Source organism: Sarcophilus harrisii, chromosome 1 (genome assembly GCF_902635505.1).
Source record: "Sarcophilus harrisii chromosome 1, mSarHar1.11, whole genome shotgun sequence".
Lineage (NCBI taxonomy): Eukaryota > Metazoa > Chordata > Mammalia > Dasyuromorphia > Dasyuridae > Sarcophilus > Sarcophilus harrisii.
This window is the reverse complement of record NC_045426.1, coordinates 632569829-632594394: the sequence shown is the minus strand read 5'-3', so window position 1 is coordinate 632594394 and position 24566 is coordinate 632569829. Positions and strand designations below refer to the sequence as shown.

Below are 24566 nucleotides of genomic sequence, written 5' to 3'. Positions count from 1 at the left end.
AAACAAACCATAGTTGGTCACCCAATTAGGATAACAACTACCTGCTTTCACTGGACTAGATCAGACCAAGTTAATTATTAGATATTTGATCCATATCATTATTTTTATTGATTTTATCAAAAGAAACTGTTCATTAGGGACATTATGTATCTGTGGATATCAAGAAAGATGTTCTTTCTCTGAGGAAATTCGTTTCTTAAAACTACATCTTTTTTCCATACCACCCAAGATTTTATGGAGTTCAGGAAGAGTCAGTGAAGGAGAAAACAACAGCATAGAGTAATTGTTTATTATGAACATATGAAATATTTGCAAATGGACCAGTTTTCACATACTAGCAAATATAATTGTAATAATTGAAACTACTCTCTCCAAAATTAATAGTGATCTTTTCTTTGCCAAATTTAATGGTCTTTTAAAAATTCATCCTTCTTGATGTCTGGGCAGCTGATGACACTGTCAATCACCCTCTTAATGTGTCACCCCTCTCCTGATGTAGGCCCCCATAACCCTATGCTTAGACATTTACAATAGCCTACTGCTTGGTCTCTATGCCCAAATCTTTAGTCTAGTCTGTCTTGCACTCCCCTGTCAGATTGATCTTTCTAAAGCACCACTGTCCATGTCCCCTATCCCCACTTTTGTTGGTAAATGCCCGTGGTTCCCTCTTGATCCCAGGGTCAAAGACAAAATCCTTTATTTGTCTTTTCAAGTCCCTATAAACTGACCCTTCCTCATTTTCCAAAATTCTCACACCTTCCTCATTTCCAGTCTTCTCATTCCAGTGGCCCTAGGACTTTATGTTCCTTGAATATGACTCCATCTCCCAACTCTGAAGTTTTTCTCTGGCTATCCCCTTCTAGGCAAGTCTATAAAAAGCCTTTCCTGGTCCTCAACTTTTTTCCTGAAATCACATCCAATTTGTCCTGTGTATGTCTTGTTTGTGTATAGTAGTTTGCCTTTCCTCCCCATGAGACTGTGAACACCTTTAGACTGAGAAGGAACTAGTTTTTGGTTGTTTTTTGGTTTTTCTTTTTAACCCTAGTGCTTGACACAGGAACTGATTCATATTAGGTATTTAATAAAATGCTTGTTAACTGCACTTTACTTCACCACTTAATTCTTTCAAAATGGAAAATTTATCCATTTTTTTAAAACAGGGGAAAGTGAACATAGAATTCACCAATCACTTCCCAAAAGAAACTCCCAAATGAAAACTTTCATAAATTTCATGGAGAAAGTTTAAGTCAAGGAAAAAACAAATACTGCAATAAATCAGAAATAAAGAGTTCAAATATCAAGTAACCAGAGTCATAATTACAAAAGACTTCCAAGTTACTACCTTTATAAATGGAGATTTTGGAATATAACATTCTGATAGGTAGAAAATAAAGACTAACTAAAAATGACTTACCTTGCAAGATTTAGTATAATCTTAAAGAGGAAAATTGTATCGTTAATAGAAGAGAGGACTCTCATGAATGTCTATGGAAACACTAAAGATAAATTTGTAACATTCATATAAGAATCAGAGACATATAAAAAGGAATATAATTTTGAACATTTGAAAAGAGATACATAATGATAAATTACTCACCACTAAGTAAAGGGAGAAGACATAAGTAAATATTATAAACCCTCATATCATCAAGGGATGTAGAGAGAATTAAATTAGGCAAACAGAAACTGTGGCTGGTTTGTTAGTCTTAAGAAAGAAAAGAAAATATATTAAGGAATAAAATAGAAATAAGGAATACAACTTATATTTCACATAATAGAAGTGCATTAGATGAAAAATACACAATATGTTGTAATAATAGGCTATACATGACCTTCACCCTCATGAATTGAACAGAGAAGATTGGATAACACAAAGAAATATATCAAATTCAATAGGGAAAGAAGTTGAGATGGGGAAGAGATTAAGAAGGAAAGCAAGAATGAGAATGTCATGAATAATGCAAAATCCACTATCAGAAGATTGATCATGAAGGAGAGATTAAAAGGAAGTAAGGGAAAAGTAAAAATCTATTATGAGAAGGTAAAATTAAGAAAGAAAAAGAAGAGCCAAAACGGATTACTTCAATTATAGATCACTAGTGTCAATTCTGTCACCATTTTCTTTGTAAGGAGGGGATAGAGAAAGAAAGGAAAAATACACAAGAGAATAAATTGGAGGGAAATATCCAATTAACCAATGATATGAACATGAATTAGATGATCTCATTAATAAAACAAGAACAGTAAGATGATTTAGAGAGCAAAATTCCAATATTATGTTGTTGATAAGAAACATATTTGAAATGTAAAGATCCATACAAAATTAAAAATAAAACTAGAGGACAAAGTCAGTTATTCTTTGAAGTTTGCATAACCACTTGTTAGAGATATTGTAGGAGTAATTTCTCTACTTTGGACAAATAATTGAATTGAATGACATCAGAAGTTGCTTCCAGTCCTGGGCATTTGTAATTCTAGAAAATTAATATTTGTAGACTAAATTTTGACCCATGAGGATTTCTCAGTTGTTTTTTAATAGATACCATAAAGAAATCAAAGAAACTGAATAGTAAGCATTCACTAGTAAGCATTCTGATAACATTTAGATTTTTAATATTTGTTTTTAATAAGCTTGGTTTGGTGATAATACCTTACCATCCTAATCACCTCCTGAATATGCTCTAGCTCATCAATTTCCTTGCCAAAATGCATTAAACATAGTACAGATAGCATCTAGCATGAGATTCAGAGCACATGATTTTAGACCTAGGTCATCCCTGGAATCAGGAGGACCTGAGTTCAAAACTGACCTCAGGAATTTACTGACTGTGTTACCCTAGGTAAGTCCATTACCTGTGTTCACTTTCATTACTTTAAATATAAATAGATTAAACAATCCAATAAAAAGAAAATGAATGATATATTGGATAAAAAATAAATCCTACAATATGCTGCTTATAAGAAACATATTAAAAAGACATTCACAAAATAAACCTGAGGGGATGGGAAAAAATTTATTGTGCATCATGTGAATCAAAAAAATGAAAATTGTGATCAAAGCAAAACCAAAATATTTAAGAGAAAAACAGGGAAACTATATCAATAATAAACTTATACATTCCAGATTCCTTTTCATCCAAATCTATAAAGGAAATATGATCTGAAGTTTAAGAATACATAGGCATAATCGCAATAGTGACAGAAGACTTGACTATCCCTCTCCGGGAGAAAGATGATAAACAAAGGGAAAAATAAAGAACTGAAAAAAAATCACTAAAGAAACTAGAGGTTAGAGATATGACTGTCACCTAAAGGTGTCAACAAAAAATATATGTATATACACATTTCTCAGTACCATAATCAGAAATAAAAAGGCAGAAATACTTAGTACATCCTTTAATGGTCACAATCCAATAAAAATAATAATTGGTTTAAGGACTATAAAGAAAATATAGACTTAAAAATGAAATTCTAAATGAAGAGTGTGTCAAGAAATAAGTTCTAAAAATAATAACTTTTTAAAAGAAAATCATAATGGTGAAAAAATATTCAGAATTTCTGGGAAGCAGGTAAATTAATCCTCAAGGAAGAAATAATAACTTTGCTAATATACACTATCAGATGGATAAAACAGGTGGGGAAGATAAATGAACTGAAGATGCATCTTTTAAAAATTACAAAGTCAAAAAATAAACAAAAGTAAAATGAGCACAAAAGAAAAGATATAAAAAATTAGAGGAGAAATAAGTAAATTGGACCAAATAGTTGAGCACCCAAATTCTTAAAGGAAAAATTATATGAATTACAAGAGGAAATAGTAAAGCTTTACTAATAGAGGACTTCAACTTTCCCTTCCCTTATATGAAATAAATAAATCCAGTCATAAAATTGGAAAGACGTTAAGGAGATAAATAGACTTTTAGAAAAGTTAGTTGTGATATACCTCAGAAGAAAATTGAATAGAAATAGAAAGGAATATACCTTTCTTTTTAGTTACATATGATGCCTTTATAAAAATTGACCATATATTAGAGCATAAAAACCTCACAACCAAATGCAGAAAAGCAGAAATATGAAAGGTACCTTTTCCAGATCATAATGCAATAAATATGACATTCAGTAAAGGGCCTAAATAAGGGAGAAACAAAACTAATACAATTTCAATAAAGTTGAAAACATACATCAACTTAAAAAAGTATTTGGGGGCAGCTAAGTGGCACAGTGGATAGAGCACCAGCCCTGAAGTCAGGAGGATCTGAATTCAAATCTGGTTTCAGACACTTAATACTTCCTAGCTGTATGACTCTGGGCAAATCACTTAACCCAATTGCCTCAGCCAAAAAAAAAAAAAAAAGTATTTGGTGAAAACTATTGGGGAAATTGAAAAGCAATCTGACAGAAATTAGACTTAGACCCCCATCTCATATCATAATCCACAATACATTCTAAGCGAATAGAATTGTTGGTAGGAAACGTATTCCTACCCAAAAGAAGAGATAACAATAACAAAAGATAAAATAGATAACTTTGATTACTTGAAACTGAAATTTTTCTGCACAAAATTAATGTGCCTAGTAAAATAAGATGGAAAGTGATCAAATGAGGGAAAAAAAATCTTTGTGGCAAATTTCTCTGTATTCTGCTCTCTTTTTAATTTACCTAATGAGAATATATATATTATATCCTATGTTGTGACCAAGGGCTCTTGAGCTAAACTTTTTAAAATTTTATTATTATTATTATTATTTTTTTGTGCCTATTTTTGGACCTATTATGTTATTTTCAAGATATCTTCAGGCTATATTGTCACAATTATACTGACTATTGTATACCCCTTTTACCTTTGGCTCTCTTTCCGGTTTTGTCACTCTCTGTTTAGAGTCTAATCTCCTTGAAGGCAGGGATTTCTTTTATTAATATTTGTAACCTAAAAATATTGCACAGTGCCTTACACAATATAAGTGCTTAATAAATATTTCAATATTAATTTGTAACCCATCAAATAGGGACATCTATTGACCTGTCTTTTCTCTTCATTAGGGCTGAATGTTATTCAGTTCACCCTCACATGACATGAGTTATAGCACCTTACCATCCTATTCACCCCCTGAATGTGTTCCAGCTCATCAATGTCTACTAAACTGTGGCTTCCAGAATTGTACACAAGGCATCAGATATGGTCTGACTAAAAATTTATGTCTTCCTTTAGAATGAAAATTCTACCTTTCTTAATTGCAGGCTACATTTGCATTACTTTTTTTTTTTTTACAATGATGTCACCTTATTGACACACATTGATCTTGAAGTCAACTAAAAGCCACAGATGTTATCTTATGAACTTCTATCCAGTCGCATTTTCTTTTGAAGGGATTTATCATGCCCTGAAATCTGCCATCAAAAGTTATGAATTGATCAGCCAAACCCCTTCCTATATAATTTTAACTTTAACTTCCAGTGTTTACAAAATGTTCATTACATAACAGATCTGTCTCCAGCATTATATGGCACATCCAGTTCCAGTCTGGATAGCAAATAATGAGTTGTCCGTCTGTTTGTGAAGTCAGCATAATTTCAAACAGCTAAAGTTATGTGAAGAGCCATTATCAATTGTTTGGGTATTTGTTTTTAACCCAGAATATTTAGAATTTTTAACACAAGACAGTACATGTGATCAGTACCTGGCTGGTGTGGAAGTATGGGTTTCTAGAAGCAGTATGATGTATGGATGGAGCTCCAACCTGGAATCAAATGAACTGGGGTTGAATTGAGATCCTTTCCCTTAGTAGCTATGTTACCATGGGCCAGTCATTTCACATCTCACCCTCAGTTTCCTTATCTGTAAAATGGTAATAATACTTACACTGATATTCTCATAGGGTTGTTTTGAAAATCAAATTGAATGTCAACAAAAGTGCTTTGTAAATCATACAGTGCTATAGGAATGTCAGGCATGATTGTGAGTTTTACTGGGAGATATATGCAGAGTATAGTTGGAAGACTAAAGTTTGATTCTTGACCTTCTAGTTTACTATTTGACTATGGCAAGTTAATTTCATTTCTTTGATCCTTATTCCCCTAATTTGTGAAATAAAGATAAGAATGATAGTTATGTAAATTATAGTTATAAAATAATGATCATAGGTTACATTAACTCAAGGATTGTTGTGAGGATGAGGATAGGTGATATGGAAAAAGTATTTGGTAATAATTAAAACTTCTTTTAATGAAAAAGCCCTTAATAAATGCATTTTGTTTTTAAAGTCTGTCTTATTAAAATGCATCCTTCTGACCCTCAACTCAGAAACACAAGCATAAGATAGATATCTAAAAACCAAACATGAGGGTTCCAAGGGAGAAATATCAACTAACTAAATAAAAACTAATAGGTAGTGGAATTCCAGCCCTTTAGGCAAAGCATTCCCAGTTTCGTGCTAGCCTTTGAATGTACTATGCGCAAAATCTAACAACACGTGCTTCAGACTTGGTTGAATCATTTTACTTCCCTGGGTCTTAAATGTCTTTACTTGGAAAGTAGGGAGGGAAAAAAAGGCCCCAAGGCCTTTTTTAGTTCTAAATTCTATTTTTCTGGGGTTATAATTGATCTCACCTAATCAATCAACAAAACTTTATTAAGCTTTTACAGTGTTCCAGGCACTGTGATGATGTCAGTGTCATATCAAACATGTCACAATGTCCATGCTCCTGTTCTGATAGCCTAATAACTTACATGGATTTAGAGGAAAAGAAATGCTGTGCGTTAATGAAAACCAGATCTGTAACTTCAGTTGTTTTTCTGACCTGCACTGATGCCCAAATGTGTTCTGCAGCCTGACATACTTTAACTTCCTTTCCTAGACATGCTTGTGTGTGATAGAAAGCTGTGCATGACAGGAGCTGGGAAAAGTTCAGTGGAAGCATGCTAGCAGGTGGGTATCCCATTCATCTGCCAAGTATCCAACTCTCTCATGGTGGATGGGGGAATGCATGTCTCTATTCAAATAAGCATGGATTTTCTTGGATTCTGGTCATCTAGGCAAGAAACAAGTCTCTAAAGAGACATTTTTCAGTCAACTTCAACTTTAATGTGTCTAAATATTGGACATCTATATGTCTTTGTGACATACAAGAAAATAAATTTCCATATAACATTTCTGCTAGTAAAATTAATTGCCACCATATTTTTAGGGAAAGGAAAAAAAAAGAACGGCATGTCTCATCCTTGCATTCAAAGGAAGGTGGTGACATCTCCTGAGCCTTATCATATTCTCTGCTGATGTAAGCAGTATGGTATAATATTAACTAGTATTTCTTTATATTGTACTTTAAATTTTGCAAAGTAGTTTACATATATTTGAGGGGAGAGGATCTCCAGAAGAACTCTGTGAGATAGAAGTTATAAGATTAATAATATTCACAATAATAGTAATAGCAATTTAATGTTTTCTGAGTACTTTATATATGTTATCCCTAATCTTAACCCCAAGAGGTAAACTCCCCATTTTATAGACGAAGAAATCAATGAATGTGAAAGGTTTCAGTGACTTGCTCAAAGTCACATAACTAGTAGGTGTTTGAGGCAGATTCAAAGCCAAGTCTTTTTGATTCAAAAATCTAGCAATATTGAATTCAGATCCCAGCTCAGAGAAACATTATCTGTTTGACCATTCCCATTTATTAGCATGAGCAACTGAAAGTTAATAGTCTGCTTTTCTTCTGTATTGTATTTTTCATTTGCCTCTCCTTCTTCCTGCCTTTTTCTTCCTTCTTTTCCCTTTTTCTCCCTCTCTCTTCTTCCATTCCATTCTTCTGCTTCTCCCTCTCTCTCTCTCACTCTCCCTACTTCCTTTGTTTATTTTTCCTCCTTCTATGTTTTCTCTTATTTAATTCAAATATGATTAAGGACATTGTATCTGGTAAAGGTGTGGCTCTTACAATACTGCCACTTCATAATTACATAGAAAACAAGTCTTGTATTTTTTTTTCTTTCCTTTCTATGTGATGTATTACACAGTTTTAATATTCAGCAATCTCTTACTCCCTGGTTTGGATTCCTTGTTGCTTAATAAAGTGAAAATACAGATTCATTAAACACCAAAATGGACAAATACATAAGACTTATATACTTGAAGGCACTAGCAGTAGTATGGCCTAGGCAGGGCTACTTACAAAAAAATAGCATTTGAGATGAAACTTGAAGGAAGCCAGCAAACAGAGATGAGGAAGGAGAAAATTGTAGGCATGGGAGAACAGCCAAGGAAAAAGCAGAGATAGAATCTCATGGACTCAGAACTGAAAGAAGGACCATGTTGAAAATTATGGAACCAGTCTGCCAGCCTACTAGCCTACTACCAAAAGATGGTATCTCCAGAAAATCGCTGAGCAGCAGCTATATACTAGTTGGCATTAATTAGCATATTAACTTTTTAAAAGATATTACATGTGGCATATCATCAATAACTCATAGCAACCCAGTAATGTAGGTACCACATGAATAGGTAATTTTTCTGTACTCTGTCTTAATTAGAACATACTCTGCATTTGTAATATTAGGTCCTCTTTTGGTTGAACATTTTAAGTCAGAGGAGGGTAATATCCACGATAGTAAGGAGACAAGAAACCTTCCATACAAAAATCAATTTAAGCTCAAGGAATCTTTATCTTAGAAAAGGGAAAATTTGGAAAGACCATGGTAATAATCTCCAAATATTTGAAGGGTTGTTTTTAAGTAAAATAATTAACTGTATTCTGTTTAGCTCCAGACCAATATCTGGAAGTTACAGAAAAACAGATTTAAGTGGATAAAAGGATAAAGTGCCAGACTAAGAGTCAGGAAGGCTCATCCACCTGAATTCAAATCCAGCTTCAGACACTTACTAACAGGGTGACCCTGGGCAAGTCACTTCACTCTCTTTGCCCCAGTTTCCTCCTTGTAAAATAGCTAAAGAAGAAAATGACAAAACATTTGAATATCTTTGCCAAGAAAACCCCAAATGGGATCACAAGAGTGTTGGATCCAACTGAGATGATTGAACAACCACGAAAATAGAACCGGGTAACTATTCAATTAGAAAGGTTGAATTCTCAAGTTCATTCTCAAGGGTTTGACTACCAGGGGATGATTTTTTTTTTAATCTGTGGCAATATATGAAGGCTTTCTATTGAGGCCTGGAGATTGGACTTTTGCTAGTTAGATGGGCTGTCATTCTGTCTTCTTCCCTGCAGGAGGGCTGCTGGCCTCCCTTGCTGACTGTCACTGCCTTCACCTCCTCAGTGGTTTCTTAGGGAATTAATGGTCATGGCCCCAGGTAGCAAGAGTAGCCAAGGCACTGATTCAATTTACAAATGTGATAAAATACCTGCTGCTTTTGTTTATTTGCTGGGTCTGCTGTTAAGACGATCTCAGTGGGGGATGTCTGTGCAGATCGAAACCAGAATCTAGCTCAAAAGAAGTAAAAAGTATTTTCCCCCTTATAAACTCTTGTTCACTTTTAATTTGATATTGTGATGTCAAACAAGAATTTGTTGTTTTTTTTCCTTACATTAGATACCTAAAGATAGTTTTTAAAAATAATATAATTCAGATTTCTTTTTTTTTTTAAGAGTTTTAATGCTTGCAAAGCACTTTCTTCACAATAGACCTGTAGATTATGGAGAGCAAAATAATGATTTTCATTTTACAGATGAAACAACTGATGGTTAGATATTTAATAACAATAGCTCATATTTTTACAACACATTTATCCTTCTTTACAGAATTCCTAAGTGTTGAGAAGTAATATTATTTGCTTTTGATCACACAGATATTAAATGTCATGGATGGGATTAAATCTCATTCTGCTGATGGTATTACTATCCTTCTGGTCATCTAGGTTCTAAACTCCAGAGCACTCTGAAGTAGTGGAATGTAGTAGAAAAAAAGTATTGATCTGGGAATGAGGAAGGCCTGGATTTGAGTTCTGTTTTCTAAAAAATTGTTATTCTCTTCTTAACAAATACCAGTTAATATGAAGATTTCCATATACAAAGAAAGAAGATTGCATTTGAAATTACATATCTCTGTTACATCTTGCTTTTTAAAAAGCAAATATAATATAACAAATATAATAATATTCTCCTTATTTATGTCATCTTCTGAATCTCCAGGTCTCTTCTGTGCATTTTAAAATGCTTCAGTCACCCTTCTTTTTTTTTTTTTTTCTTTTTTGCCAATTGTTATTCACCTCCATGGAAATTTGCATTCCTAAGTTAAAAAACAAAACAAACGCAAACACACTCACACACACAACTTTGTGACAGAAGAGCAGAAACAGAGAAAAACTGTTCATTGACTGTGTTTGCATTTCAACTCCTTCACCCTCTATCATCAGTCCTCTGGAGTCATACTTGGTTCTGAAGTTTGCATCTTCTTCTTGATCAGTTACATGACCATGAGCAAATAACTTCACCTCTTCAGATCTCATTTATGTCTGTAAAATGGAAATAATAATATCTATAGCATAGATATATATCAGACGACCATCGAAATGATGAAATAAGATGGTAACATGTTAAGTTTTTGTCTTGTAAATCATTGTCTTTGACAGTAAGAGGAAAAATAGGAAAAAGGAGAAGGTCTGGAAGTAAAGAAAATGAGTTCAATTTAGAAATTCAGTTTTTGAATTTAGATATCAGTGGGAAACCTAATTCAAGAATGTACAGTATATGATTAATAGGTATGACTGGAGGCAAGGGCAGATATTACTGAGAATTATATGCATTGAATATATATGTGATTGAATACATAGGAGATGGTGAAATAACCAAGTGAAAGAGTATGGAAGCAGAAGAAAAGACATTCCATTTCAAAGCATTAGGATTCACCTATAGTTAGAAGATTTGACTTTGATAAAAACCCAACAAAGAAGACAGAAAAAGAGCAATCAGGTTGAAGAAGACCTTATGAGAAAGCTGTGTCATAAAAACTTAGAGAGAAAAGGTTATAGACAGTGTCAAAGACTGCAGAGATTAAGAAGGATGAGGTCTGAAAAAAGGTCATTAGAACTGACAATTAAGAGTCATGGTAACTTTGGAGAAAATAATTTCAGTTAAACAATGAAGTAGAAACCAGACTGCAAAGTTAAGGGAAAAAAACTAAGAATGAGAGGAAAAGAAGTGGAGGCACCCATTGTAGATAATGTTGTGCCATAGTTTCCTTTTATTATTCTGCCTCAGTTTCCCTGAATTGTTCTGACTCAATCCCCCTGGTTGCAATCCCCTTTCCTATTCATTAGGACTGGGATATTTAGGGTTGTAGAGATCTGACCACTCTGGCATTCCAAAAGAGTCATAAAACTCCAGATGGCCTATCTTAGATACCTAATTGGCATCCTCTTCCTCTAAGTTCCAGACTTTCTGTCTCTAGCTAACTATCCCCTTCACTCCCAGTTTATCAGAATTTATAGTCCTACTCCCAATCTGTCAGAACCGAATTGATGGTCCCTGCCTGGAAATTCCTGAGCTCTCCAGTGTTCAGACTCCATCCTTTGCCTTTGTCACTCCTGATCGCTAGAGCCCTATAAAAATCATTGAAATCTCACATTCGATGCTGAATCCTTTGAGATGAAAGTCCAATTCAGCCCTATGGGGCAAAATAGATTCTGCTCTTCCCCCAGACAATCTCTGTAATGGGCTGAAGCTCGAGTTGATGCACTGAGGTCCCAAGCACGTGAGGCTAAATAGCAGTTGGACAATACTCTATTAATACGTTTGGAGAAAGAATGGCCCCACTCACTCTCTGTGAAATTTTTGATGTGTTGTATAGGAAATGACGTAGAGATGATTTTGGTGGGTGGAGAAAGAGAGGAGAGAGACTGCGGGTTGGGTTCATGTCACAACTGCTCTCACTTCCTATCGCCATTCCCCCTCACCTCTGCAAAGAATAAAGATCGAAGATTTTCCCTTAACCTAAATTCCTGACTCTAGCTGATTTCAAAATATGCAGTCATCACAAATCTCCCCCTCTCAGAAATTCAAATAAAATATTGAAAACTCTATAATCTCTATCTTGCCTCAGTTTCTCCAGCATTACAATACCCTTCTCAGTTTAGCCACAAAAGGAAGAGGAGATACAGGATGATAGCTAGCTTTGATTCTGTTGCTTTTTTCCCCCCCCTTTTCGTTTAACTCTTCTGGAACTTATGTGAAGGAAAAAGAATGCAAAATACAATTTTAAAATATACATCCTTTAGACACAATGTGCCTACTTTTACATTAAAAAATAATTATAGTTCTAGTAAGCACTAAACTATCTATCAAAGTCTCTTTTATAAACTTTCATATTTGGTGGATTAAAAATGAGGCTAATAAATCAGAAAGGGAGCACAGTGTGTTTATTGATCCTAATTGTGTTAATTTATTTCCTGATTGCCTTAGCCAGAGTATCCCTTATTGTGCTAACAAGTGTCCTGGTGGATGTCAAGGAAAGGAGGCTGAGAGAAATACTGTTGCTGTGGGGATAGGAATATGGAGAAAGCAAGTTCATCTGTATCAGGAGGCCCTATCACTATTAATGCAATCTTCCAGCACATACAAACTTACTCCTTCCTAATCTTTGCAACTTAGGGATGGGAACTTCAAAATCATGGTCATCTCAGCCATAACATTTGTTATCCCTCAATAGAGAGTGGATGGTAAAAAAACAAACAAACAAACAAAAACACTTCTACATGGTCATATTTAGGAAAATATGAAAGAAAATAAGGAAAGACCATAAGTTGGCCTTTGAGTTTTTCTGAGGTATCTCCTACTGTTCTCTTGTTATTATTCTATAAATAGGTTAGTGAGCTATGTAGAAAGATGCTTCTAAAGAACATATTAGTCTGTAGAGTCCAGAGTCAAATTTCCACATCTATTTCCTATTATCTGCCTGTGGTTGAGTTCCCAGAGATGAAAAGAACAATAGCATCTTCCTCAGGAATCAGTATTTTCTTGGATAGCCTCTAGACACTCCTTTCTCAACCTAAATCCAGAAGAAGGAAAGAGTTACATAAATTCCTTCAAGATTTAATAATGGAATAACAATTGAAAGCTACCATGATTAAAAAGCTACCCTGGCTCCCAGCCTTATCCTAATCTGCATTCTACATATCATTATGTACCACAATGTTGTTAGAGGTCCCGTGTTCTATACCTTTATGATATTCTTTATAATATTTTGTATTTGTAATTATGAGGGCAGAGGCCAGATTTTTTTTAAATTTCCTCAGGGTATAGCATAGTAGGCTTATAAAAAGAAGTTACTTAATAAATATTTGTTGAATTCAATTTTAAGCACATTATCATGCATGTAATAGTCTTTTATTAAGTCTGTTTTAAATTGATTTGAATTTAGAAAGGTAGCATTGAGTCCAGCAAAATAGTTTGATAATCCATAATAGACTGCAGTTCCTCATCTTCATCTGTGACTTTTATATAACAGTTAAGTATTACATTTGAATGTTATGGGACCATGAGGTATAGCGCTAAAAAACACCTAGAAATCATTATCTAGTTCAACTTCTCATTTTACAAATACAGAAACTAAGATGCCCCCTAAAAAACTCTAAACAAAAATAATTTTTTTTTTGTTTTGAATTTTTAAGACTGAGCCCAGCAAAGCAAGTGGTTCTCCGCTTCCAGTGTCTCTGCTTTTCCAATGAGATCCATTATGCTAGCTATTGTGCTAGTTTGGTTGTGAAATATTTAACAGTAAGAAAGCCACAGAAACGGAACCACATCCTTTGATTCCCAATCTGGGACTCTTCCTACTGTAAAGATGCTGTCTTTGAGTTTCATTTAAGTAAAGCAGAAATCTTCTTGCTTCTATTTATTTTAAATCTTTTTTGTAAGTGACTGGGGAAAATGAGCATTAAGGATCAACTCATTTCATCGAGATCCCAAATATTATTTAGTGATATCCTAGAAATGCCAATGTCAGAGCCGGTGACCATTAGATACAGATAAGTGTCACTGTGTATCTAAGGAAGAAACCATCTGTTTTATGTAGGCAGTTTAAATGCCATACTCAGTGTTGAACCATTGTAGGAGGATATCTAGGCTAACACTGAAACAATCATAACATTTTAGAGTAAGAGGGAGCATCCATCCAGCCATTCATTCCTCTATTAATCAATTGTTCATTCATCAGTGCACGAAGGTTGAAAGAGCAAATCCCTAAGCACCTGAGGAAACTTCCTGGATATGACATTTATTAGCTACGTCACATCAGACAAGTCACTCACCTTTTCTAATCTGTAGTTTCCCCCTTTGTCAAGTATGGATAATGATATGTGCATTCTCTGTCTTACAGAAATGCAAAGGTAATCACTTGGGGCAAATCACTTCTCACAGCTGAGCCTCCATTTTCTCCCCTGTCAAAAGTGGGGATTAGATAAATTGATCTGGAAAGCCTCCTCTAGTTGCAGATTGCATGACAGAAATGATTCTGTGATGTTAACAGGTAGAAAACACTTTGTGAGTTATAAAGAAGTATAAATACCAGCCAGTATTTTTTTCTCCTCAACAGATATTTTATCTTAAATTTGCTATGCGCAATACCTGGCAAGTTAGGAAAATTGTAAGTTAGATAAGAAACAGGAACATGTGGCATAGCAGACATAATACAAACAGGAATGTAAATAAATAAATGAATGAGACATTTATTAGGCACTTATTTTGTTTAAACACTATATTGCACATTGTGGATATAAAAAGAAAATTAAGATGGCCTTTGCTTTCAAGAAGCTCACATTCTTTTTTTCTCTTTCTCTTTTTTTTGGCAAGGTATTTGGGTTAAGTGACTTGCTCAGGGTCACACAGCTAAGAAGTGTTCAATGTCTGAGGCCAGATTTTAACTTGGGTCTTCCTGACTCCAGGGCTGATGCTCTATTCATTGTGACATCTAGCTGCCCCTGAGCTTACATTCTAACAACATGTGGAAGGTTTTGGCTACCAGACTGTTAGAAAAGTGTCCTGGTCCTTAGGGTATAGCATTAAGGCAGATAGTAATTCTCATAATAACATGAGAAAAAAATTAAAATTTAAGCAAAGTACTTTTTGAGATCTGAAAAGTAAAAGCATCACTTCTGACTAAAGGTATTAAAGAAAGCTTCCTTCAAATGGTGGGTGATATTTAAGCAAGAACTTGATGGATACTAGGACTTTAGTGAAGAGAAATAATAGAATAAGATCACATTCCAGGTTCAAGGAAATGCATTAAGAAAAAATTCAGGCTTGGTTGTATGACATAACAACAGCAAGTGTCATTTCATAATAATATTCCTATAAAACTGCTTTTCAGCGAATCATGGAAAAAAGGAAGAAAAGAAAGGAAGGAATGAAAAAAAAGAAAGAAGGATACAAAGAAGGAAAGAAGGAATCAAGGAAGAAAGAAAAGGGAGGGAGAGAGAAAGGATGAAAAAATGAAAAGGTTTATTAAGTTCAGGCACTGTGTTAAGTGCTAGGGATACAGATACAAATAAGCCAGACCATTTCTCCCCTCAAGAAGCTCCTTTCTAATGGGAAAAGACAATTTATGAAGGGTAGAATGTGAAAGCAGGAGGTGGAGTTTAGAGAGGGATCATTTAGTAGAGACCTGGGTCAGGAACTATGATTGAATCCTGACGTGAGGAGAAGGGTGACCAGAATTTAAATGGCAGTTTGGAATGACTAGCCGATGATATGATGACCTGAGTTCTAGGGGAGATAAGTAAACATTTTCCTATCAGAGCATAAGGTTACCAGGTGTAGCATTAGTATTCTGGACTCCCTTATTTTACAGATGAAGATACTGAATCCCAGAGAGCTTCTGTGATTACAAAGATCACGTAGAAAGTAAGTAATAGAAGCAAGCATTGAATCCAGGACTTTGGACTTCAAGTACAATAAAATTTTCATTGCAATGTCTTTTTACCTGTCATTAGATTTCTCACGAAATATTATCAATGGATTGTCAGTTTTGGAAGAAGCCTCTTTATTCATAGTCCAACTAATACTTGAAAAAAAATTCACCCTACAATACCCATATAAATTATTATCCAGCCCTTGCTTAAATGACTTTAGCAAATATCTCTATACTATGCAGGAATAGATTTCCCCCAAAAGTACATTTGTTGTATTAAGGAATCTCATGTTGTCAAATCTAACATAGTTCTGGAATAAACTATTACAAGTAGCCATACCAAAGATGGATTAACCCAAATTCATTATTTTTTAGAATGCTACAGGCAGGATGTTAGTGTCAGTTTTATAGTAACTAAAGTTTATAAATTTAAGCTCTATATTATCCTAATTTAATAAAACTGCTTATTTAAGCAAATTCATCTCAGTTCCTTACTCATACTCAAAAACAAATGATTGTGAATGAGAGTCAGATTGCTGACTGAAAATATGCAAAATATTTCAGTGAAACCAATGGAATTTCAGCATTTCCGGTACCAGAAAATGGAGATGTTTGACTGGAGGGAAAACATGGTGATAAATAATCACAAGAAACAAAATACACAGCCAAGAAGCAAGCTGGGACATGAACAGAAGGTGCCCAGTTAGTATTAATTTCAACACAGCAGGAAGCCGTCCGAGGAATGAACAAAGTACCCTCTCATTTCATTCACCGGCTGTGTAATTTACCTAGAAATCATGGAAGCAAAGGCTTGTTGGAGCCAAAACTTTAGACTAAGGAGCATTAGAGTATAAAATCTCAGGTTCAGAACTTCAGCCTGAGGACCTAAGGCACTAAAAGGGCAGTGAGAGAATAATTATACAAGTATAAAAAGGACCAAGATGCAGTAATGTGATAAAAACCCAGAGAGCATAGAACAATCAAGGTGGTCAGCAATGTGAGATACTGCAGAGAGATCATGATTTAGATTTAGAACTAGAAGGTACCTGACGGGCTCTTTCTAGTTCACCTCTCATTGTATAGATGATGAAACTGAGACCACCAGAGATTAAGGGGATTGCCTAAGATCCCAGACCTGTGATTTGAACCCATGACATGAAATCCTGTGATCTATCATACCATACATCCTCCTTAGTTCAGCCCCTTTTCAGAAGAGTCTGTTGATTCTCAAATGGTCACACAGCTTTTTCTTGGATGCCTCTATTGTGAGTAGTAAATTCATTGTCTTCCTTGGTTAGGATTGTTTTAATTATTATGAAGCTTTTTCTTATGTTGAGCTAAAATTTATTTCTTGTTTCTTTCTACCCATTAGAATCTGTTTTCCCCTATATAGAAAATACACAAAAGTCATATCAGTTGTTCAGGGCCAGAATAGTTGTTGTATTGTCTTCCTCTTTTAGAATGTAAAATCCTTATGGTAGGGATAGATTTTTTTTGTTTTTGTTTTTGATTTTTTGCTTATATGTGGTTGATCACGTAGTAAATATTTAATAAAAGCTACTTGCTTATTGACTGGAGTGAAAGAGTTAAAGATGATGATGATGATAGCATTTAATTAGTACTTTTAAGGTTTGCAAACCACTTTACAAATATTATCTCATCTTTACATATTATCACCAGTTTAAAAGATGAGGAAATTGAAGCAGACAGAAGTTAAATGACAGTGATACTAATCTAAGGACAGATTAGAATTCAAGTCTTCCTGATCTCAGATCTAGTGCTCTATTTGCTGTGCCACCTGACTGCCAACAAATTTGCAAATTAAATTCCTGGAAAGAGTGAATTCTACAGACTTCAAAAAATGGTTAGTTTAGGGAGCAGAGAAAGATGATGAACTCTTTGAACAAACTGAGTTTGAGATGCCAGTGGGCCATCCCGTTCAAAATATTCAATAGACAACTGGCATTATGGGGCTAGTGTTTAGAAGACAATAACTGAGCTTAGAGATAGATGTATATATTTGTATGTAAGCAGATAGAAAGAGAGATGACACACACATAAACATACACATATAAATACATGTGTGTGTGTAACTGAGAATCATTACATAAACTGATAAATATAGCTGTAGGAATTTAAGAAATCACAGGGAATGAAGAGAAAATAAATCAGGCTAAAATCTTGGTGCATATATAAAGGACCTTGGACATATACAGACAGACATACTTCCATATAATAATGCATTTTACTTTATGCACATAAAATATTTGTAATGTGTGTGCATATACATGTAAATGTGTATGTATATATACAAACACCAAATATTCTAACAAAAGGAGTTCCTCCAGAGGATAAAGAATAATTATACAGGTATGAAAAGAACCAAGATCCAGTAATGTGATTAAAAACCTAGAGAACACAGAACAATCAAGGTGTGTAGCAATGTGAGGTACTGCAGAGAGATCATGAAGCATGGAAAGAGCAAAGGCCAAAGTCATTTTCCTTTTTGCTATACCAGGCTATTTTTGTGAATGTCACCCTGATGGATACAACTTCTGTTCATTTGGCGAAGAATCTTTAGAGGGAAGAATTCTTTTCTGATCTTTGACTGCTTTGTGAACCATACAGTAAACAAGGGGTGTCTGTACATGCTTCTCCACAACACTGATCCAAGCCCACTCCAGGTTCCCTTCCCCAGCATCCCCTGCAGGGAAGCCCACTGGCTGTGGCAATAAGGAGATGTGTGTGTTATGGTAAATGTTGACGAGGGGCATTGGAGCTGATCTTATTTCACTTATGACTGCACCCCGGCTGGGTCCTGGCCCCAGCTAGTTGAAGTAAAATGTTGGCATGAAGTGACTTGGCTGCTCAAGCTTATAGAAGGTATTTTTATTGCTATACCTGGCAGATGGTCTCTTTAAATGAGTGCCCATGGCTTAGGGGTTGCTTAGGAACTTGGACATCAGTTTGTTTCATCTTATCACCCTTCACTCTGACTCTTTCCATCTGGAGACAAAAAACACTATCCAGAGTATTCCACAGGAGTACAATTATCTCAGGATTTCTTTCTTCCTTCTTATACCTGTTTAAGACCTAAATCTTTGTGCCAAGGATTATCTTGGAAAGCTCTTTATATGGTGAAGGAGATATAGCAAATCATTTAAAATATTTATCATCATATAATTCTTCTTGAAGAGAGAATTTTAGGAAGAGACTGAAAACTTCCATTCAGGACCTTATGTCTTGATATTCTTTATTTTCCTGGTTTCCTCAGAGAGTAGGAAATTTTCAAAAAGAACCAGACGGGATAGTAGTTCATAAAGCAATGAGCCTTCATTATAGAATATTTAAGCCACACAAGAGAGTACCTAGGAACATGAGAGAACAGGGTTAGTGAGGAAAGGGATTTAATACAAGGACATTATTACATCTTCTCAGCCATGAGAAGAGTCAGTAGACAGAATCCCAGGAATGGTGGTCTTCAAGAATGAACGATGGTTATTTGTACACTCATTCTTCTAAAATTGATATGATTTCCTTTTATTAGTATTCCTGTTGCTTCCACCACAGATAATTGTCTTGATTTTTATAGCATGAAAGAACCAGTTTTCTCTCTGGTCTCCAGTGTCATAGATAGGGAACTAGGTAGGAGCCAATAAATATCCATTCTCTTCCTAAGTTAGCAACAGTTTCTGAAAGGCTGTTGGGGGCAAGAATTATTCTTTTTTAAGTTTATACCAGAATTTGAATGTCATCTAAGTAATAAAATGGAAAACTATTCAGAGAACTTCAATCTCTTGCAACAACACCCAGAGAACTTGGGGCTACTTCCCCAACACAATCATTTTTCCTTGGAGCTCCTCTGGAGGAGCTATTGGTTCCATGGCTTTTATCTTTTACTTTTTTCTGCTTTTTCCCTGATCGTCAGATACCCAGCTTGAATGCTTATCCTTTTTTTGTTGTATCTGGATCTAAATCTTTAATCCAATTATTCTTCTGCTGCCACCTTAACTAGAGGCTCAATTCACAGACTCTCAAGAGGTGGAAGCACCTTAGAGATCAAATAGTCCAATACAAATGAAATCATATTTGTAAAAATGCTTAGCATAGTGCCTGGCCCATAGTGGGCCTTAATAAAATAATTGTTGACTACTGGCACATAGTATACACTATGTAAATGCTTTTTCCCTCCCTTTTCTTGTTTTTCCTTTTGTCGTTCTTTTTTCTTCCCCAATCCATATCTGAATAAGGATCCCTATAACATGCAGGATAAGTGGTCATCCAGCCTGCATTTGAGAGTTTCACATGGGAACCTCCCTTCTGAGTATGTATTGTAACTTTCAGATGGCTCTTGTTGTTAGGAAACTTTTCTTTTTCAAGCTAGAATATACTTTCTTTCAACTTCTACCACGACTGTTATTGCTCCAAGTTCTTTGCTGTAAGGCCAAGCTGAACAAGTCTAACCTGTCTTTCGAAGACAGTCTTTCAAAGAAAATAGCTGTGATATTTCTACTACATCTTTTCTAAATGTCCACTTTCTTTTTGGTCCTGAAAGACTTCAGTCACCCCACCATCTTGTCCCCTCTCCTCTGGATATTTTCGCGTTTGTCAATATCTTTCCTAAAATGAACAAAATTCTGAACAAAATACTTCAGATGGGATTTGACCAGAACAACTTCCATTCTGTTCTCTCAGTATACACACACACACACACACACACACACACACACACACTTTCAGAGCTACTTTACCTGGAAAGATCATTAGAAGTACAAGTAAAAGAAAACTACCAAATGCCTCATAACAAAGTAATACTTAAAATTCCTAAGTTCATCTATCTTACTAAAGGTTTTTAGGTTGAGCTTGCCTTATTATCACTACCTCCTATTGCTTCTGAGACATGAATAGGGTTACTCATCTCAGGGCTCTCTATTCCCAGAACTCTTTCTTCTTTATGCCCTTCCCTCTGCCTCAACTCCAATATCTGGCCCATTCTCTGTCCATCATGATCTTCTTGATTCTCTTGTAGGCTGTGGGTGTTCTGTTTACATTTCTAAATCATTAAGGAATTAACTCCACATAACCTCCCCCCTGCACTCAACTGAAGAGTGAAAAACAAGGAACTATTAACAGGTACAGACAAATAGGATTTCCATTTCTTCAAAACCCAGAAAAAAATCAACCTAAGTTGATTCCTAAGAATACATAACTTCCAAAAGACAGTTCTTTTCTTACAGAAACATATTGCAAAGCATCTCTTTCTAGCCTTTCTTTTCTCTTACTATTCCTCATCATTAACCCTTTACTTCTACCAAAATAATTTACTATTTTTAGTTTTGGCCCAATTATGGCTTTTATCTCTGAACCTCTCCTTACTCCTGTCATTCTTTCTGACTGACTTTTATGCTTCCTTCCTCTGCTTATCCCTCATCATCTCTAAGCCAAATTCTGGCCATTTGTCAGGACCCCATAGGTCAAATGCAGTCTCCTCAATGTAGTTTTCTCTAATCACTACATCCAGAACTTTGTTTTGTCACTAAATTATATGAAGATGCAATGAAATAATAAATGTGGAAATCTTATTTCTTTCTTATATTATTTCCTGCCATGTAACCCTACATCCAGCCAAATTTGACTCCTCAGTATCCCCTAAGCATCTTTTGAACATTCATGGTGCTCTGCTGCTGCTGCTCTAAGCAACATGCATTTATTTAGCACCTACTCTATGCCAGGATCTGTGTTCAGTTCTGTGTACAGAAGAAAAAATAAAACAGCTCCTGGCTCCCAAGAGACTTGCAATTTGTCAAGAAAAACAACATGTATGATAAAAGATACAACAAAAAAGTAATTTAGGGGAAATCAGAAAAAGCCTCATATTTAAGGTGAGTCTTGAAAGAGACTAGGGATCCTAAATGATAGAGATGAGGAGGGAGTATATCCCAGGTGGAGGAGACAGACAATAGAAAGACATGGTTCTTTGTTTTTAGGACAGTAAGAATGCCAGTTTGATAGGAGTGCATGGAGAGGAATAAAGTATAATGAGACTATAAATGTAGGTTGAGGCAAGGTTATGAAGGGTTTTAAATGCCAGTGGAATTTATATTTGGTTTCATCTCTAAATCTGTGATTCTCTTCCCTTCCCCTCTTTGCCTATTTAATTTTTATACTTTCTTCAAAGACCCTCTTAAACACTATATTCTTCAGAAAAGCCTTTTCAGTTTTTTTTTGTTTTTTTTTTTTTTTATTGCTAACCACATTGCTTCTTGGACTTCACATGGCACATTGTTTTGTACTTCTCTATTGTCTCTGCCATTCATTATTTTAGTTTCAAGTTGTGAGAGCGTATATATGTGTGTATACGTGTGCGTGTGTGCTTGTGTGCAAACAAAGAGACAGAGGGAGAGACAGAGAAAGAAACAGAGAGTCAGTATGTTACCTAAACTCTGTGCCTTCCTGCTGCCAAATACAGTGTCTGCCTAAGGGTAAGTATTTAATAAATATCAATTTGCACTGAATTGAAGAGAATGGGATCAGATGTCATCTCCACACGGGTCTTTTCCTTTCATCAAGGAGGATGAAGAATCAGAGGACATTCCCAGGTTGTCTGGAGGTTTTCCTGATTACCTCCTCCCATTAAGGATTGTTAGAGCTAAAAGACACCATCTAGTTGAATCCCTCTTTTCATAAACAAAGAGACTTGCGACTTAGAAAGTAGCTAATCCAGATTCATAAGAGTTAATATGTAGCAGATCTAGAATTAAGATTAGCCTTAGTTTCAGTTCCAAGTAATAATCACTTCAAATGCAGCCAGGTGTTAAAAGTTTAAATCCGTTATTGTCTCTTCCAAAATAGACTGGTAAGCTTTCCTTGGTTCTGACAGCTCTTGTTGCTAGTCTTTTCCCTCTACTTCTACCAGCTTCAGCCTCTCCTCTTCTGAATCCCCAGTTCTGCCCGACTGCAGTCTCTAGCTTCTCAATCTCTTCAACTGACTGACTCCAGTGACTCAGCTCCTTTTATGCTCTTTTAGAGGTGTAAACTCAAAGGTTGACCCCTTCTCCAAGAGAGGGATTGTAGGAGGTATAAATCCTGACTTGTGAATCTCCCAAACTTGTGAACTAATGTGTGAACTCTCAAAGGTGTAAACATAAGCATTGTTTCTATCAATTCTAGTGACTTAACACCTTATAAAGATTCTAACACTAAAGGGCAGGGATAATGGTCTGGTACATAAATATATACTATATTCTATCTTATCCAAAAATACTAAGACCCGAAGACCCTGAAAGTCCAGTTGATTTAGGAAGATTTTCATATTGTAGGTATCTGGTTAAATGTTTGTTATACTGATGTTTAAATTTGAACAACAGAGTAATGTCAACTCGACCTGGGATGTGAATCCAGAGGATTTGTTTTCATATTTTGTCTCTGCTTCTTACTCCCTGTATGGTCCTTAGTAAATCACTTAATCTCTCCAGGCTCTAGAACAATTTTCTTGCTTTATTTTTTTTTAATTATTATGTCAAGGTTCTTTTTTTGTTCCCAGCTTTCAGGTCTTCTTGATCTGTTCTTCAAATCTGTTGTTTTTCTTAGATATTTCACACATCTGATTTTTCATTCCTTATATTCTGTTTTCTTATTTCTTGGGCTCTTATAGATTCACTGGCTTCCCTTTGTCTAATTCTAATTTTCCAAAAATTATTTTCTTCTTTAAGACATTGTATCTCCTTTACTAGTTGGTTAGCTTATTTTTCACAATTTTCTTGTTTTTCTTGTTTTTTTTTTTTTTTCTTCAGTCTCATTTAATTTTTGACATCTTTTTTGAATTCTTCTGTAAATTATTTTTGTGCAGGGAGCCATTTAACATTAACTTTTGGGTAGAAGCTTTTTTTTTTACTTCACTGTCCTCCTCTGAAGATGAACCCCAGTTTTCCACATTCCCATAAGTTCCTGTAGTTGAGTTTTTTCTTCTTTGCCAGTTAATTTTTTTTTTTTTTTTTTTTAATAAGAACTATTTGTGTTAGCACATCTAATGGTTGGGTAGGGAAAATGGCTGTGGTTTTATTTCAGCTTTTCCCTCTGACCTGGAAACCTAAATCAAAAAACTCCACCCCACCCCCCACCCCCCACCCCCTGCAAATGCAGTGTCCCTACCCCACTGTTGGTTCCTTTTTGCCTAGGGCTGCTCCTCTTGCAGCACAGTGGGGGCCTGCCTAGCATTCCTAATCAGCCCAAGTTCCCTCAGTCTTCCTGGACTCAGATGCTGATTTCCCACCTGTCCAGGAGGTGAAAGTTTCTGTAGTTCCAGTTGAAGCATCTTCCAAACCCAGCTCATTTTAGGGCTCCCCATGTGCAGTTTCTACTGCGCTAGTCTGGAGGTGTTTGTACTTTACATCCTGGTCCTGGATCTTTCTTCCAATATTCTCTGGTTGACCCAGGAGGACCCCTATTCTGTCCCAAATCTTAATTGTTTTTCACCCACTTATGTTTGCCCTGAGATGCTATCTTGTTTTGTTTGTGAGGGAAATCTGGAGAGCTTGGAATTTTTTGACTTACTTCACCATCTTTCCAGAATCCTTCCCAGACCTAATATTCTACAGTATCAATTCTAAGATCTTTTCCAGCATTAGCATTAGTGTCTGCTCCATTTATTGACCCTGCTGGACCTTTTGACAATCCCTCCATGCCTAGAATGACCTTCTCCACTCTTAGA

General features: G+C 35.4%; 1 protein-coding gene across 3 annotated transcripts in view; it reads left to right on the top strand.

The window, feature by feature from the left end:
* Positions 1 to 24566, top strand: part of TRAPPC9 (trafficking protein particle complex 9) — a 955484-nt gene that overhangs the window by 710923 nt on the left and 219995 nt on the right. The window contains exon 22 of one of the 3 annotated variants that reach the window (XM_031955202.1): positions 6856 to 6927. The exons of the other annotated variants lie outside the window; for them this stretch is intronic. Within the exon in view, the coding sequence (XP_031811062.1) occupies positions 6856 to 6923 (68 nt within the window). The 3' untranslated portion in view covers positions 6924 to 6927. Of the gene's footprint in view, positions 1 to 6855; positions 6928 to 24566 lie in introns of those variants that run through there. 3 annotated transcript variants of the gene reach the window in all.